At 44.5% G+C, this 17,662-nt stretch overlaps 2 protein-coding genes across 6 annotated transcripts in view; one reads left to right on the top strand and one right to left on the bottom strand.

Annotated features, from left to right (window-relative positions):
• rbm47 (RNA binding motif protein 47) overlaps positions 1 to 7,828 on the top strand; it is an 18,990-nt gene extending 11,162 nt beyond the window's left edge. For 4 of the 5 annotated variants that reach the window (XM_042702961.1, XM_031559251.2, XM_042702962.1 and 1 more), the window contains 5 exons: positions 2,162 to 2,853; positions 3,201 to 3,678; positions 5,671 to 5,874; positions 6,654 to 6,832; positions 6,935 to 7,828. In XM_042702961.1, the coding sequence (XP_042558895.1) occupies positions 2,182 to 2,853; positions 3,201 to 3,678; positions 5,671 to 5,874; positions 6,654 to 6,832; positions 6,935 to 7,174 (1,773 nt within the window). In that variant the 5' untranslated portion in view covers positions 2,162 to 2,181 and the 3' untranslated portion in view covers positions 7,175 to 7,828. The remainder of the gene's footprint in view (positions 1 to 2,161; positions 2,854 to 3,200; positions 3,679 to 5,670; positions 5,875 to 6,653; positions 6,833 to 6,934) is intronic. The other variant, XM_031559254.2, reaches the window with a different exon arrangement.
• Positions 7,829 to 10,197: 2,369 nt separating this feature from the next.
• Positions 10,198 to 16,120, bottom strand: chrna9a (cholinergic receptor, nicotinic, alpha 9a; the record flags this gene model as incomplete). Its single annotated transcript, XM_031560305.2, has 5 exons — positions 10,198 to 13,136; positions 13,278 to 13,635; positions 14,444 to 14,627; positions 14,959 to 15,113; positions 15,953 to 16,120. Coding segments are annotated over 5 exons (1,674 nt in total), but the record flags the coding sequence as incomplete, so codon positions are not given.
• Between the last annotated feature and the right edge of the window lie 1,542 nt (positions 16,121 to 17,662).

Raw genomic sequence — 17,662 nt, 5'->3', positions numbered from 1 at the left:
AGAGAGAGGGAGAAGGAGGGAGAGAGAAACTGAATTCACAATTTCAGTGTTTATGTGTGTGTGAGAGAGTGAGGGAGAGAGAAACTGAATTCAAAATTTCTGAAAAGCAATTACTCCTGTACACATAGCCTCATACACTCTTAGTCGTTTCACCCTAATCACACCTGTGTTATCATGTGCAAACAAACACACACACACACACACACCCCTTAAGCCATTAGGTTAAGAAATAGTGCATTGGAGATAATGTTTTACCCTTTAAGCAGCAGTGATTCATTCCTTATTCAAATTATCAGGTTTACATCAACAGTTCCCCCTCCTAAAACGAAGTCTGCATGATAACATATGCATTTCAGTGGCGGGAGCCTGGGCTGAATTAAACTTGACATAAAAATGGTCTAGGCCTGGTTTCCTCTGTGTCCGTGTCCGTGTGTTTAAAGACACTGATGATGCGTAGAGGTAATGTGACAAAAAAGTGCCTGGGATGGCAGAGACACAAAAAGCTCTTCCCACCCCCCCAGCCTGAGCTCTCAGTGTTTTGCCCCAGTCCCTGTTTTGCTGATATCCTGACCGCTAGTAGGCCATAAAGTCACATACGATCAGGAGATGCTGTCAATCAACAATCAGCAATAAACCAATAAACACATACTTTAACCAGTATAGCCTTTTTGTGTGTGTGTGTGTGTGTGTGTGTGTGTGTGTGTGTGTGTGTGTGTGTGTGTGTGTGTGTGTGTGTGCGTGCGTGCGTGCACGACTGTGGGTTGCCCTGTCATACCCTTTTGACCCCACCTTCTTGTGATGCTAGCAGAGAGGCTCTCTTCTAGGTTTCTATTACCCTGCATTACTTTGTGTGTGTGTGTGTGTGTGTGTGAGAGAGAGAGAGAGAGCGCGCGCAAGAGAGTGTGTGTGTGTGTGTATGTGTGTAAGCAGTAATTTGTGTTACCCATGGTTAATCATCCACCAGCTGCTGCCTCAGGTTTCTTTAATACCACACACACACACACACACATACAAACACGCACACACACATACACACACACACACTCCGTTGTAAAGGTCAACTTTGCCAGGCAGGTACAATGGGGGAACGAGGCCTTCATTCTAGAGAATGAATAATCTCTCTCTGTCTCTCTCTCTTCTCTCTCTCTCTTTCCATTTTGCCCTCCCTCCTTGCTTAGATACTCCCAGAAGGAAGCAATATTTCTTGGGTGGAAGACAGAAATGGTTCTCTGTATGTGTTTGGGAGATAGAGAGAGAGGGAGGGAGTGGAGAAAGAGAGATTAGGTTCTTAGGTAGTTTCTCAGAGGAAGGTTTTCTGAAAGATCTGATTTCCTGGAAGATTGCAGTGAAACCTTGGACATGCCATAGATGAACAGTACTCCATTTCCCTGCCTGAAGTTAAAAATGGTATTTTATGCTTTCATTTAATGCCTTTTGAAATCCCTCTTTCAGCCTCCATTCATATGATGCAGACTGCCAGTGGCTCTGGTTTAATTCAGACAGGAATACTGAAATACTTTCAGATGAAGAGATGTCTGTGTGTGTGTGTGTGTGTGTGTGTGTGTGTCTGTGTGTGTCTGTGTGTGTGTGTGTGTGTGTGTGTGTGTGTGTGTGTGTGTGTGTGTGTGTGTGTGTGTGTGTGTGTGGCGTGGGGATATCTTGTCTCCGCTTGAATGTGTCTCAATGACATTATTACTTCACCTTCATGAGGATATAACGCTTTTAGGGCTCCCACCATGAGCAAGAGTCACGGTGCAGGTTGCTTAACAACTCAGTCACATGACTGACCAGGAATGAGCTTTCTTTTCCTGTCCCTGGTAGAGAGGGATCAACAAACATTCATGTGTAATTAATCCTAACAACTTCATCATTAACCATTTTATTTATTTCCATTTTGAAGTCAAATTGGGTAAGTGTGTCTGTGTGAGAGAAACGCAGCAGCAGCAGTGCTTGGTAGAAATATCCGTGCAGGATTATTCAGTGGATCTCTGAACAACCATGAATCAGGTGTCTGAAGTGAAGGGAGAGAAACAGTGGCAGATCAAAGCTCCTCTACTGGTTGGAGTTCTAGGGGTTAATAAAAACCTGTTTTCCATGTGCTGTGTGTGCTAAGTAATGTCAGGTCATTAAAACAGTGTCTTTTTTCTGCTCCGTTCTTTAGTTGTGATTAGATGTGTCAGAATGACAGCAGAAGACTCCGCCTGTGCCGTCGCCATGAGTAACGCAAGCCCCTCCTCCAACTCTAAATCTGTGTGTGCCGTCCCTGAGGGCGTGGCCGGAGCTCAGAATGAAGCAGCTCTGCTGGCCCTGATGGAGCGCACGGGCTACAGGATGATCCAGGAGAATGGCCAACGCAAGTATGGTCCACCCCCAGGCTGGGAAGGCACTTCCCCCCCACGAGGCTGCGAGATTTTCGTGGGCAAGATCCCCCGGGATGTCTACGAGGACGAGCTGGTGCCCGTGTTTGAGTCGGTGGGCCACATCTACGAGATGCGGTTGATGATGGACTTTGACGGGAAGAACCGCGGCTATGCATTTGTGATGTACACCCTGAAGCACGAGGCCAAGCGCGCCGTCCGAGAGCTCAACAACTACGAGGTGCGGCCAGGCCGGCTGCTGGGCGTGTGCGGGAGCGTGGACAACTGCCGCCTCTTCATTGGGGGGATCCCCAAAACCAAGAAACGCGAGGAGATCATGGAGGAGGTGTCCAAGGTGACGGAGGGGGTGTTAGACGTCATTGTGTACGCCAGTGCTGCTGACAAGATGAAGAATCGTGGCTTCGCCTTCGTCGAATATGAGTCACACCGCGCAGCCGCCATGGCCCGCAGGAAGCTGATGCCAGGACGTATACAGGTACACACACACACATACACACACACACACACACACACACACACACATATATAAACTGGCTTGCACCCACACATATACACACAGTTTCGCTCATACACGCACAGAGATGGAAATTCATGCATACATATTCACAACAGCTTAATGCAAACTGGTTTACATGTACACATTCCATTAACACAATACACACTTTCCAAGAACCAGCCTGGCAACTGCTGTTAAAGCGATGGCTACAGGAAGCTGATGCCAGGATGCCACCTACGTACACGTATGCTGATGCCAGGATGTGACGTACATTCACACGCTCACTCACCCACACTCACTGTGAAACTGTGATGACCTTTTTCCAGCTGTGGGGTCATCAGATCGCCGTGGACTGGGCCGAGCCTGAGATCGACGTGGATGAGGACATCATGGAAACGGTGAAGATCCTGTACGTGCGAAACCTGATGATGGAGACGGCCGAGGAGACGCTGCGCCACATCTTTGGCCAGTTCAACCCCGGCTGTGTGGAGCGAGTCAAGAAGATCCGGGACTACGCCTTCATACACTTTGCCAGCCGGGACGATGCAGTGGTCGCCATGGACAACCTGAACGCTACAGAGATCGAAGGGTCCTGCATCGAGGTGACCCTGGCTAAGCCAGTGGATAAAGAACAGTACACCCGCTACCAGAAGGCTACAAAGGGCTCGAGCAGCCCAGCGGCAGCAGCAGTCCCTGAGACCAGCCAGCAGGGCTTTGTGTACCAGTGTGACCCCTACACTCTTGCATACTACGGCTACCCCTACAGCACCCTCATCGGTCCCAACCGCGAATACTTTAGCAAAGGTAAATCCATACTCAGACGCTGAAGCACCACAGTGAAATAGATGCTACAGTAAGCCACTGATGTACTTCAAGCATACATACTGTTTATAATCTACTACATCCTGGACAAACACTACTGGTCCATACTGAAGCACCACCCTCTGTACTACACAGGTGTGATCACCTTCTATAGGAAGGAAAATACAAAACCTACATACTGCACAAGCATATGTATATGCTAGCTATAGGCACTGAAATACTGCAACCTAAAACCTACATACTGCAACAGCACATTCTCATACTATGACTACCCCTATAGTGCCCTCATCAAGCTAAACTGAAAGTGCACCGGCAGAGGTAAGATCATCCAGCCTGTAGTAATCACTGCTCATGCAGATCCAATAGATCACAGTTGGAAGTGACAAATGAAAGCGTTGATCTGGGATGAAACTGTGATCAAGTAAAATTGTGTTTGACAGATCATTAGTTGTGTCCGGGTGACGGTTTGCTCAGCCAATCATCTTTGTCCGTATTGTGGGTTTGTGTCTAGAGAGGAAGACGTGAGCGGGACAAATTTCACTTCACCTGACTGACTCCGCACATCATCCCATCTCGTGTCTAACTTTCCCCCGGTCCAGATATCAGTCCACACGACTCTGTTCCATTCCTCATCTCATGTAGCCTACTGCCTCCTTGTTTAAAGAATCACTTCTTCCCGTACTCGACTCCTTATCGAGAAAAAAAAATAGGCCTCCGTGTCATAACTTCTGGGTCATGTTGATTTTGGTTTCGCAATCTCAAGCCCAGTCTCAGGTTTCTTCAATCATCCTCCGCAGTTCTAGCCTGGAAATGGAGAACGACTACATGTTTTTGGGGCGAAACAAAAGACAACCAGTTAAGCTCATCCGATAGCATAACAGAATCAGACTTAGGTTTCATTGGGACCGTACCACACCATGATTTGTCAAAATATTGCTTGTTGATTTCAAGCAAAGTCGAAGCCTGGTGGGTAACCCGACTCACCATGCAACCCACGATGCATATCAATTGTTATGCATGATGGCAGTTACCAAGGCACTATCAGTCGATTCCGCCTATTTTTCAACTGACTTGGTAACCCAATAATAATTCTTGCTAAGGGCTGACAGTTGTCCCAGATGCATAGTGATTTAAATGTATATGCAAATCACGGGTTTCCTACAGACATTGTAATGGGTTAAGTGCCTGGCTAATTGTACTGTCAATGGACTGTGACATGACTATGGCTGTTAGAGGAAATTGGCACTTTCATTCAAAAAGGTCACCGTCAAAGCAAACTTGTCAGTAGAGCTCCCATTTTGCATATTGCTTAACACATTGCAAATGCCTAAAGATGAAATATGTTTGTTTTGAAACGACTCTTGTTAAGGTGCGTACTTTAACGTGGTGAACAAACTTTATAATGAACTGTTTTAATAAAAAAAAACAGATGTTCAGATGGTCCAAGGGTATACTAGTAAAGAGGTATGAGTTTTTCAAGATTAGATAAAGAGCTGGAAACTAGAGGCAGTTTAGGCACTGTGACTTTTTTTGGTAACTCTTTGGAACAACTGGGATTTCTAACACTACAAATCTGTATAAGGGATGGCTGTATTTGGGAGTACCACATTTCAGAAACAATAAGTCAGGTGATACTGCCCAACTTTGTTAGTTTCTAAGTTACATTTTCACTGTCATGGCCCTACGCGTAAACTGATCTCTGATCTCACGAGCCTTACGGTATGATTGTAAGCCAAAAACACTCAAGAACAAAGGCAATGACACAATATTGACAGCTACAATTGCAACAAACAATTGGCAGAACCAAGAACACACTAGAAGCCACAGCCACTAATAACATTAGGAGCCCCCCCCTCCAACTCCCTCTTCCTGCTCTGAGCGTGTGACTGTATTGTGCCTGACATCTTCTGGGTATGTTAATGCAAATCGGTTGATTTGGCCTAACTGTGTTAGTGTGTGGGTGTGTGTGTTCAGCAGGTACGGTGAGGGGTCGTGGCAGAGCAGGTGTGGCCACCCGCACCCCTGGCCCACGGGGGTCATACCTGGGAGGGTATTCAGCGGGGCGCGGCATCTACAGCCGCTACCATGACGGCAAGGGTCGGCTGCCAGACAAAGGCTACGAGCTCGCACCAGGCCTGGAAATGACAGTCAACACTATGGGCATGAAGCCTGGTACAGGTCAGTCTATGCTTGTGCGCTGTGTGTGTGCGTGTGTGTGTGTGTGTGGCCAAGCTGGCCATTGTGTGAGTGCGCTCAAATTCACTATTCCAAATCACTACATCCGAGCCGTTCACTATCCCAGCCAACCAATCAACACCTTGTTTCAGAAGCACCAAAGGGAGGGGCCAGAATCACAGACTGAGCCTTTAATTATCCTGTTTACATTCTCTCTACTGCTCCCTGCTGGAAGAAAGACAATCAGCAGTTCTCTCTCTCTCTCTCTCTCTCTCTCTCTCTCTCTCTCTCTCCCCCCCCCCCCCCCTCTGTCACATGTATTTCTCCATGGAACCTCATCTGAGCGCACTGTTGTAAGAAAGCGAGTTATGCTAAATCACACACTAAGAAGTATAATCACTAAATCAGCATTAATCCAGGGCCCCTAGATACAACAATGTGTGTGTTGTGTGTCCAGGAGACAGAAAGTGTTAATCCAAGTCACACTTTGTTGCTTTATCCAATTCTCTCTTCAAACTCTTTCCTTTGCCCCTGAGACAGAGAAAGAGAGAAACAAGGAGAAAGACAAGTAGAAGTAGGTAGAAGTAGATGAAGAAGTAGGTTTGTAGAAGAAGTAGGTTTTTAGAAGATAATTTGTTGGTTTGATTTGATTGCCAGATCGCTTTTTGATCAATGCTCGCTCAGTTAATGTTCCGCTGTGAAATGTTGCTATTTGACTTTTCAGAATACACCTACCAAAGGAAAGTACTGTGAAATGATAAGCTCTCGCTGTGTTTCCGCAGTGGCTCTCCCAGGTTTAGGCGGCCAGTACCCTGTGTTTTCTACCAGCGCTGCTCCAAAGATGATGGATGATGGGAAGCTTCATGGAGTGGAACACCTCATCAATCCTCTCACTCTACAGCATGACCACACTGCTGGCACTGCTGTTCTACCTTCGGTCTCCACACCGCCTCCCTATCAGGTGCTGTATAGATACACAAATATATATTGTATAGTTGTACACACAAGTTGACTTGCACTACAATTGACAGACTGCTAACTGCTTTTGTTTTTGCTCTTACAGGGTAGACCCATAACTCCTGTGTATGCTATGGCCCACAATATGCAGCGCATCCCCGCAGGGTTGTATGGGGCAGGCTATCTACCACTCACCGCTCACACTGCTAACACGGCCACTCTCGCAGCGCTGCAGAAGAATGCCGCTGTGGCCGCAGCAGCCTATGGAGGCTATGGCTATGTCCCTCAGGCGTTTCCCACGGCAACCTTTCAGATGCCCCTCCACGACATCTACCAGACCTACTGATGGAGTCTCCAGAGTACTCGGCCACAAAACAACCAATGCCAAGACTTCCATGAAGAAATACTTAAGAAGTAACTAATAGTAAAGAAATGATAGCTCACGGCTAACAGAATCTACCAGACCCTCGCCTGGTTTTGAGTTTTGCATCACACAACCGATGTGGAGAAGACCCATATCCAACCCAAAAGAACCTTCATCACAAACCCGACCACCACAAAGTGACCAGCAGCAGTACCCACGACATCATTATTGTCCCTCTTATTAATGTAGCTATAAAATCACATTGATGAAGCAACATGAATCACCAAACTAACCCTCTCTTACCAAACCCATCTGTCCAATAGCCCCAAGGGTGTGTGACCTTCTCCAAATCATGTAATGTGAGCTTAACTCCACTCAGCGAAATCTGACCATTCTTTCCCAATTTTAATCCGATCCACATTGCCCCTCCCCCTCACACACTACCTTCTGTAGTTTTGGCACCGTGAACACTGAAGGAGGTGTAGTATTTATGGAGAGCAGAACACTGTATTTATGAGCTGCTCTTTGGGGTAGACTTTTCATCATTGTTGTTGTTGAATTTTTTTCAAGATAAGAGTTAGACAAAAATAATGTCTTTAAAAATGTTCAAAGTCTCATGGAACTACTGACATGAAATGTAAAAGTCAACTGAAGAATTATTTTCTCTTTTTGTCTGCAGAGTTTATGCAGAGATTTTATCACAGAACATTTTGACTTTAACTTTTGAGTTATCTTCCGTCCACTGGATGACCATGTTTTATTTTAGCTCAATTTCTTTAAACTTTTTTGTCTTCTTTAATAGTTATTATTGGTAATATCATTCGATGTTTGTTTGTTTGTCTTGGTTTTTAACAGATTGCGTATGGAGCTATATGTACTGGAGACGTCGTCTTGTCTCCCTTTGTCTCTATTTGAAAACTGGAAAAATAACTGGGAAGTTGGCATAAAAAAAATAAGTGTGCAAGACAAGAACAACCAACATTTCAGTCTTTCCATAAACTTTCAAAAGTGCCTGTTCCCTATTGTGTAAGGCCAAATGTTTTTATAAAGTAGCACTAAACCAGAAGTTTTCTTTGAGTTGAGACAGGCCCTGTGCTTATCCTAGACTGATGAGACCAACCCGCATCTGTGCCTTAACTAGCTCTGCAGGGTACATGTGTAGTGGACTGAGTGGCTCACCATCGGCACTATGTCACGTCCTGAGCTCAGAGCATCAGGAGCAGAAGTTTATTAATCCTCGTGTAGTCATATGACTGTTGTTCCCGGCAAAAACCACAAAAAAATCACACACTGTGGCAACAAGTCCCAAATATTGCTGACTGAATGGTATCAAGAAGGCTGACACATACATTTAACACAGTGGGTAGCTGAGTATTTCACAATGCTGAATCCTTGTGAAGAGCCTTTTTTCAAGTGAAGTGAGCCCCTCATGTTTGTTGTGACATCCCTTCCCCAGCAGATCACAGCAGATCACAGCTGTGACTTCAGCATAACCTCAGGCAGCTGCAGTGCAGTTCATCTGAGCTGATCAGCCACAGTGACTGAAGCTTCGATATTAGCTTATTGTTTTCCTCCTCTGTGCTGGTAGCTCCCTGTGCTCTTTTTAGCGTCTCTGATTCACTCACTCTGACACACTGACAGTTCCCTGAGAGTTTCCGGAAGGTAAAAACCCTCTGACTGGTGGTTAATCTACTTTGGTTTGAAGTTCTCTGGCGATGAAAGTCTCTCACTGCTCCTGAGCACTCTTAATGTGCTGCTGGATGTTGGGAATGTGTGGGGAATGCACACAATGTGTGTGAATGGGAGTGTTTGCCACCGTCGCGTGTGGACATCTAGTTCATTTGCTGTTTCTTACGTTGTTATTTGATTAAATCTGTTTAGCTCTTAGGTTTAGCCACTGTGAAGGTAACAATTCCAGTGAATGAATGGAGAAAGACTGGTTGTGTCTCCTCCTACACATTCAGGAAGAGCTTTATCTCTCCATTGGCTCGTATAGGTTATTGGACCAGCGAAACATCATGGCTGGTCTGTCAAGGCCACTTTTTCCTTTTTTTTTTTCAATATTTTGATGTTTTACATTATTGTGTTTCCAAGCCCATGAAATGGCAGAGGAAGTATAACAGAGGACTGAGTCTTATATGGTCACCTTGGAACCTATTTCAGTCCTGCCCACTCTGTCCTTTGGAGTTTTGACACGTATCTGAACTGAGTCTCACTTAAGAGTGCAGAAGGAGTGCATTTACAATTACATTTACAACTGTTCTGAAGAGAAACCATGCTTGTGACAAGTAGCCTCATCACTGTCAATCCATCTTATAACCTATATGAAGGACCATTTTTCACTGTGTATACATACTCACATACAGCCTTTTACCACACACACACACACGTACACGCATTCCCACCCACACACATATGTGAACGCACTCACACACACACACACGTGCACATACACACCTTAAGGGTTGTTATCAGATCTGGTGTGGTAGTGTGCTTTGTTGTACTATGGCAGTGTTGTTCAGATTTATTTTGTGGCCTTATAAGACTGGTAGACTTGTTTATTATCACAGAGTAAGGATATATATTTAATATATGCTTAAAATATGTTGTGTATGAAGTACGAAGAAAAGCGATAATATATTTTAAGAGAAATGTTTTTTTTGTTTCCTTTCCATGCGCTTAATTTAGAGATGAAGCAATGCAGCAATGCAGCATGTCTGGTTTGCCAAAGCGTCCAATAGTGCGTGAGCCAAGAGTTTGGAAAGGATGGTGATGTGAGTTGAGTTGAGTTGAGTTGAGTGGCAAGCGATTGGCCGGCCTGGTGAGGCTTCAGGAACTGGCCAATCATTTCTCTATCCCCATTATTACCTCACTCTCATTGACATCCTCCTCGCCTGCAGCTTTCACTTGAAGTGCTGATAGTCCCTGTTCTGGCTACTTCAAAGAAAGAATAACATGCAAAACGAACAACACATATTTAGTGAGAGAGTTTTTGAAAGGATTGTAGTGTGTAAGGGTTTTTAGTGTGCCTTATTGCCAAATGTTCTAGAATTTCCCTTTGTGGAGCTGTTTTCTATCATGCATTGTTTGTTAAAAGCTTATTTGGCATTTATGTATTTATAGTGGTTAAATAGTTGAATAAAGCATTTTAAAAAATACAATAAATGTCACGTCTGATTGATTTTAGTAGGTAGTTTGTAGGTAAAGGGAAACTTCAGGAAACTGAAACTTAACTTACAGAAACTAGACACAGTCATTTTCTATTTAGTTTCTTTACAGTTATTGAGGTAAACAGACACAAGTCTATCTCCGTATGGATCCATAGTAGATACACGAAAAAAAGAAGTGGTTTACTTTGACACAGATGCTTGCCCCACGGGATTACATTCTATAGCATGTTATAGCATGTTTGAACCGATTTTGATAGTTAATTGACCTTTCTAAAAGTTTGGACCCAAAAAGATCTGAAAATAGTGCCCAGGTTGAACTGAACCTTTAACTCTATATGTGTATGTATAGTGATAATATAAAATGTATGTACCTGTAACTTGTTTAAACTCATTAACATCTATTTGAATGACTACAAATCTACAATACATAAATCATGCTTAACTGTTAGCCCATCTTGTGTGAGTTCCACAGCTGTGGCGAAACATTTATATCAATATGTAGCCTATATTGGAGTTTTTACATACATGTCATTTTGCCAAAGCAGTTTTCATTTTCCACACAAATAATCACTGGCCTCCTAGGGTTAGCTCTATACAGCTCGTCTGCCGTTCTGATTAAATGACTTTATTTATGAGACAACGTGACTTGGACACAAATGTTTGGTTTCAGAATTCATCACAAGGGGGCGGTGTTTCAGCAGATGTTCTACAAAGACCAGGAAGTCAAACGTAAGTGAAAAGAGTCATGTTTGCCTCATACATAGATATACAAAAATGTGCTCTAAACTCAATCTGCAAAAGGGATTGGGAACGTGTGATCCTCCGTCCAAGTTTCTTTTCAGTGTCCGTAAGAGCTTTAAGTGTGTATTATTAATGTGTGTTCATGCCAGACACAGATTATCTTACAGTGCACAGAGAGAGAAGCATGCACACACACACACACACACATGTAAACACACCCACATATTAAGTATTAATCTCCCACCTGCTCATGAAGTATTAAGAGGTAATGGTTAAGATCTTTCTAAATGGAAAAAACTGAAGCCAGACCAGATTGACAAACTATTCCCATGAACGCCAGTCTCTTTTGAAGGCATGTGCCCAAGTAGCTATAGTGACAGAGCGAATCTTAGCTATAAGAGCCCAAGTAGCTAAAGTGACAGAGCGAATCTTAGCTAAGAGCCCAAGTAGCTATAGTGACAGAGCGAATCTTAGCTATAAGAGCCCAAGTAGCTAAAGTGACAGAGCGAATCTTAGCTAAGAGCCCAAGTAGCTAAAGTGACAGAGCGAATCTTAGCTATAAAAGCTCAAGTAGCTAAAGTGACAGAGCGAATCTTAGCTATAAGAGCCCAAGTAGCTAAAGTGACAGAGCGAATCTTAGCTATAAGAGCCCAAGTAGCTATAGTGACAGAGCGAATCTTAGCTCTGCAACACCAGGGCCAGATCTGCTTCAGAGTTTATGCGGCGCCTCTGTACTTCTGTGCCGCTTAGCAGGCTAGGTCTGACTATAAAGTCATTGTGAAGAGAGAGAAAGGACGGTCAGAGGTATAATTATCGGGGGAGAGTGGTACAGAATGGCAGATAAATGTTCTATTGGCTACAGCCAAAACTCCCACCCTACAAAGCAAAGATAAACTCCCACATGTACCCACTGATTGTGAGATGATGGGTCAGAGTTTGTTACTCTGTGTCTGACATTAAAGATGGTTTGGTGATGGCTTCATTCTTACTCTATACTTGATACTATAAGTTAAGTGAACTAAATTGTTGCTCTACACCATTTCTGTAATGCACTGAGAATAGAGTTCAAAATATGTTTATTTTCATTGCAGTGTCTCCCATCACATCAGCAGTGACTGTGGCTGCTTTACAGAACTGATGAACACAGTTCAGAGCTTCTGACTGGCTGCTTGTTTGAGTTGTGACCACAGCCATCTTGAATTCATAGTTTAAAGTCAATCTCCCTCAAGCTGCTTGACCAATGACAAGGATACTCATGAGGAAGACCATGATGAAGAAGATCCACATAAAAAAACGATCCATCACCTTTGCAACCTTCTTCCACTCAGCACCCTTAGCCTGGTGTGACCTTTGCTCCCTGTAACAGTTGGCGATGTACTCAATGTTCCGCACAACCTTCTGTGGCATTCCACAAGAGCAGCTCCGTTGGACTGCGCCTCCATTGCCATAACTGTTGCTACTTCTGTAAGCACACTCATGGCTGAAGTCATTGCCTTGATTGTAGCCATATGCCTGTAGTTTCTCAGGGATGGACAGATCACTGGCCTTCAGTTTCTCCTCTAATGGATCGTAAGCGGGGATGTGGACGTTTGAGTCTCGCATGATATGTGGCATGGGTGGATCTCGTCCCCTCCTGTCCCCTCCCCTCTGTGGCCCATTCCTCTGGACACGGCCGTCGCTAAGGTTGTTGTGGTGGTTGTGGTGGCGGTAGTTTCCATTGTCATGGCTTTGGTTGTAGTGGCCGTTTCCATAGTGACCACTCTCATGATAGTTGTTGCCATAGTAAGCATCATCTTGATAGCCACTGCCCATGAGCTCATCAGTGTAGAGGAGGTTGTTGGAGCCACCAGGTGAGGTGCAACTCTCCCCCACCTCGTACACAAAACACAGCTTGGCCATGTAGTCAATGATGAGGACTTTGGCCCAGTGAGGAACCGGCTTTGCCTCCGCCCCACAGAAATGAATGTTCATAATGAAGATGGTCAGTGACGTAGACGCCGTGATCATGGTCATTGTTGCAATGTAGTACTTCCCTTTGGGATGGAACACACATACACATAGACATACACACACAGAGAGAGAGAGAGAGAGAGAGAGGAGAGAATACATTGAACTGGCTTATCAGCTGCAATCTTGAGCTCAGCTAACGGACATAACACTGAAAACGCGCTCACCGATCAACGGCACACTCTCTGAGGGAGGCATGCTCTCGGCCACCATGAGCTGGAAGACGGTGAGCGCCAGCAGCACCGTCACCCCTAGCGAGACCTTCTCTCCGGAGTCTGCGGGCAGGTAGAACCCCAGCGGGGCCAGGAAGGAGATGAGGAAGCAGGGCAGCAGCAGGTTGAAGATGTAGAAGGAGGAGCGGCGCTGCAGAAGCACCGTGTAGGTGATGTCCGGGTACGGGTCCGAGCAGCAGCCGTACATGATCACACTCTTCTTAGCCGGCATGCCGTGGCACTCCCACTCCACGTTCTCCACAAAGTCTGACAGGTCCCCTTCCTGCTTGTCCTTGTCCAGCATGATGTCAACCTGACATGACAATATCACAGGTGGGATGAAGACTTGGTCACTGGTTGAGGCTGCATGTGAGTTTGCACAGAAATGAATAAGCTAAATTGCTTTTATTGGTGACATGTAGCCTGTTGGTATCTTGTGCTCATGTAAGTGGGGAAATGACCTGGATTTAATACATGTACATGTTAGTGCATGCTATTGCACGTTACAAACTCTAGGCCAAACCATGAATACATCTTGTGAGTATGTATAGACAAAGGACTATTCAGTTAAGCATAAAGCACATGTTACCTCGGGCTACTTTATCCAGTCCAAACATTGTCCCATTCTTAGACACAGGGTACAGTTTCCGTACCGGTCTAGAGTGGCAGGAGGGAGCATGTGTGAGTAGCAAACGTGTGTCTTGGAACGTTCAAGTTTTCTGCGGCTTTATCTACAGCCCCAGATAGCAGAGAAACTAATGTGGCAATGTAGAGGTTAACTGAGATCATTTGAGAAGTTCTGAATGAAAAGGGCCAGATTTAGCCTGTACTTGAACAGGCCTGTTTATACAGGTGGCAGTACATGAAAGCACAGGTGTAATTATTGATACCTCCTGACCTCTTCTGCCCATGTCAACTGTTGTCACAAGACTTGAGCCAGGCCTTGTGACTTCTCTTAGCGGTCCAGCTAAGGAACACTTATTGTGAGGGTATGTCAATAGTATTTCTCAGGACTGGACTTTTATCTAGGCCCTCCTTCATAAACTTTCCTTTCAGCAGCTTTGTGAATGGGTTTCATTTCTCCAAATGCACTGATGTTGGTTTTTGTTTTGGCAGGATACCTGATTTCCGTTGTATGTCCAGGAGCCAAAGGTGAGGTTGCATTCTTGGCTGTCAAAGGGGAAATAGGCAACATCCACCTTACAGGAGCTCTTAGTGATGGCGGGAGAGTCCCAGGTGATCTCACCATCATAGCGCAGAACTACATTGGTCTCAGGAGGGCCATCCTTATTCTCCTCATCAGCACTTAGAACACACACACACACACACACACACACACACACACACACACACACACACACACACACACACACACACACCAGACAGAGAGGTGAGGACTAGATGGGAATCTAGGTATAATATGTATGTGTGCCTCAATGGCTCTGTGAATATAAAGTGTGTGTGTGTGTGTGTGTGTGTGTGTGTGTGTGTGTGAGTGTGTGTGTGTGTGTGTGTGTGTGTGTGTGTGTGTGTGTCTGTGTGTCTGTGTGTCTGTGGTTCTGTGTGTGTCTGTGTGTGTCTGTGCGTCTGTGTGTCTGTGGTTCTGTGTGTGTGTGTGTCTCTGTGTGTGTAATACTTGTTGTAAAGTACGATATCTGGCCTCCAGACCAGTTCTGAGGGGATCCTGATGACTTCCAGCCCGTCATACTCCTCTTTGTCCCAACGCAGATACGCATCGTACCAGACCTGACGCACCCACAGGTAAGTAGTCAGCACCTGGTTCCGCTCATCCTAAACAACCACACACATGCACACACACGCAAGAGGAAGAACTAGTTGGGTCATTCAGTACCAACCTACAGTGGGCTCAGTAGAACGCAGCATTGAAAGAAATCAGTTTTAAAAAACATTTGACCTGAGTGCTGTGTACTACAACACTAAAAACAATCTTTCATTTTCAATTAACTGATTCATATTTTCACTATAGCCTTTTTAATTAGAGGAGGTTCTTCTTGTCTGTACATGACATTTTTTATCTCTTAAATTCTGCCAGCTTCTATCAGTTCTCAGATCAATCCAGTCTGATATGCAGATTAGGAGTTATGATTAAAAAGCAGGAAGTTGAATTCAATTGATGATGATGTAGTGATGTACTCGTGGAAGAGTCTGTTCAGAGTTAAAATATATTTGGAGTCCAACTTTGAAACGTCTTGCATGGATTGGATTCAAACAAATAAGCAAATACTACTGTTCTGACTATAGATTCAATATTTGCTAAAATGTTTAATTGCCTTCTCTGCCTTTATCTACGTATATTTGAAAAATAAATAATTGAAAGCACAAACTCCCTAAAGCCTCCCCACCATTTCAGACTTAGAGCCATATACTCCCCACACATGCACACAGTCTTATTCCTGTACATGTGTCATGTCACCGCCATTACTGTAGCAGGGTGTTTGAACAGCTGCATGAAGCATGAAGAAGGTCACACGCTGCATGCTGTGGTTTGGCACACCATACCAGACCATGGCCACACCAGAGCAAAAATAGACCACATGACACGTTAGTGAGTTGTCCACTGTCAAAGTGTCTTATCTACTGTGTGTGTGTGTGTGTGTGTGTGTACATACCATATCTTTGATCTGTGAGAGAGTGATCTGTAGCGTGACGTTGAGAGCTTTGTCTGTGTCGTCCACAGGCCGCAGGGCAGAGTTGTAGTTCTCCATCAGGTCATTCAGCAGCTTCTGCGCATACCGCCCGTGAGCCCCACCCACCACTGCAAGGTGACAGTAGGGATGTAGAATTAGGGATTACTGCACACACACACACACACACACACACACACACACACACACACACACACACACACACACACACAGGCACCCGGCCGAAAGGTTTTACCAGTTTAGAGACAAAAAACCTCAGGAGCCATATGAACAAAGGAACAACATCCTCAAAAAGCACAAATGTACAAACTCTTGCGATTTGTGAACACACCCACTTTAAAAGTCAGAATGCCGGATGAAGCAATCAGGAGAGCGAAACAGACAGAAATTAAATTTCCCCATTGCATTAGTAATCATTTGCATTGCATTAGTTATCATTTTCATTGCATCGTCATTTATGGTTTCCTAGATTTGTGTGTCATGTATTGTCCCTGATGTCACCATAAAATCTATTGTTTTTTTTATAAATTAAATTTAAATTTAAATTAAACTACTAACCAATTCACCTCAGGCGAGTGCGTATTCCCAGTACAATTACACGAAACAGTGCAACCCATATCCGATGGAATGAAGTCATCCAGTCCATCTGTAATTCTGTGCGGTCACAGAGTTTGTTGTGTGTCTTACCTTTTAGCAGTGCGCTAATCCACACCAACCACACAAAGATCTTCATCCTGCTGAGTGGAGAGGCTGAACTGGTAAAAAAAACATACAGGGCACACACTCACACAATCATGCTACTTGTGGCTTGGCATATCCCTTAAATCTTCTGGAGCTTTTTGAGAAGAAAAGTCTCCCAATGCACAGATGAACACATTCAGCCTCGGTCTGAGCAGTCTGTTCAGAGGAGCAGCTCAGGTATAGAGCTTTAGTCATTCCCCATGGAACAAGACCTGTGGATATCACATAACACACACACACACACACACACACACACACACACACACACACACACACACAAAAGGATAGACATTCTCACATAGCACAGAGCATCTGGTTTCTGCTGTGTGTGAGTGTATGCGAGAGAGATTGTGTGTATGTGTGTGTGTGTGTGTGTGTGTGTACGTGCACGGGTGTTTGTGTGTGAGTGTTTGCCCGCTGTCCATCACTAGGAACAGGTAATCTTACATGGTTTTGAGGAGACAGGTTACACACCATGAGTTTTAAAACAAGCAGTTGACATGTCTGTGACATGTATACACATACTGCCACAAAGGGGGAAATTACTTTAACCCTATTTGTAGCACAGGAAGTGAGTCTGCGCTCTTTGCCCTTAAATACAAACTACCTCTTAACCCAAAACATGATATAAATATTTTAAAACTATGAAACATTTTGAATTCTGCAATCTTACTGTCAAATCATATCAGTGATTTCAGGGTTGAGAGATGTGTCACACAGGTCAGTACCGGCTGCAGTTGCTGCCTGACTGGCTCGTTTGCCTGTTTGTCTGTGGATCTGTACACCATATGCACCGGTTGGACCCTATTTGTAGATAAAGGCTAAATGTGAGTCATGACAAGAGTGCTAAGGAGGTTACATGAAAGGTATGCCATTAAGGATATGACACAAATGTCCTATAAAATAGGATCCAAATTGAAAATGAGGGCCAAA

This window comes from Clupea harengus, chromosome 22 (genome assembly GCF_900700415.2).
Source record: "Clupea harengus chromosome 22, Ch_v2.0.2, whole genome shotgun sequence".
Lineage (NCBI taxonomy): Eukaryota > Metazoa > Chordata > Actinopteri > Clupeiformes > Clupeidae > Clupea > Clupea harengus.
This window is presented reverse-complemented; position numbering and strand designations above follow the sequence as displayed.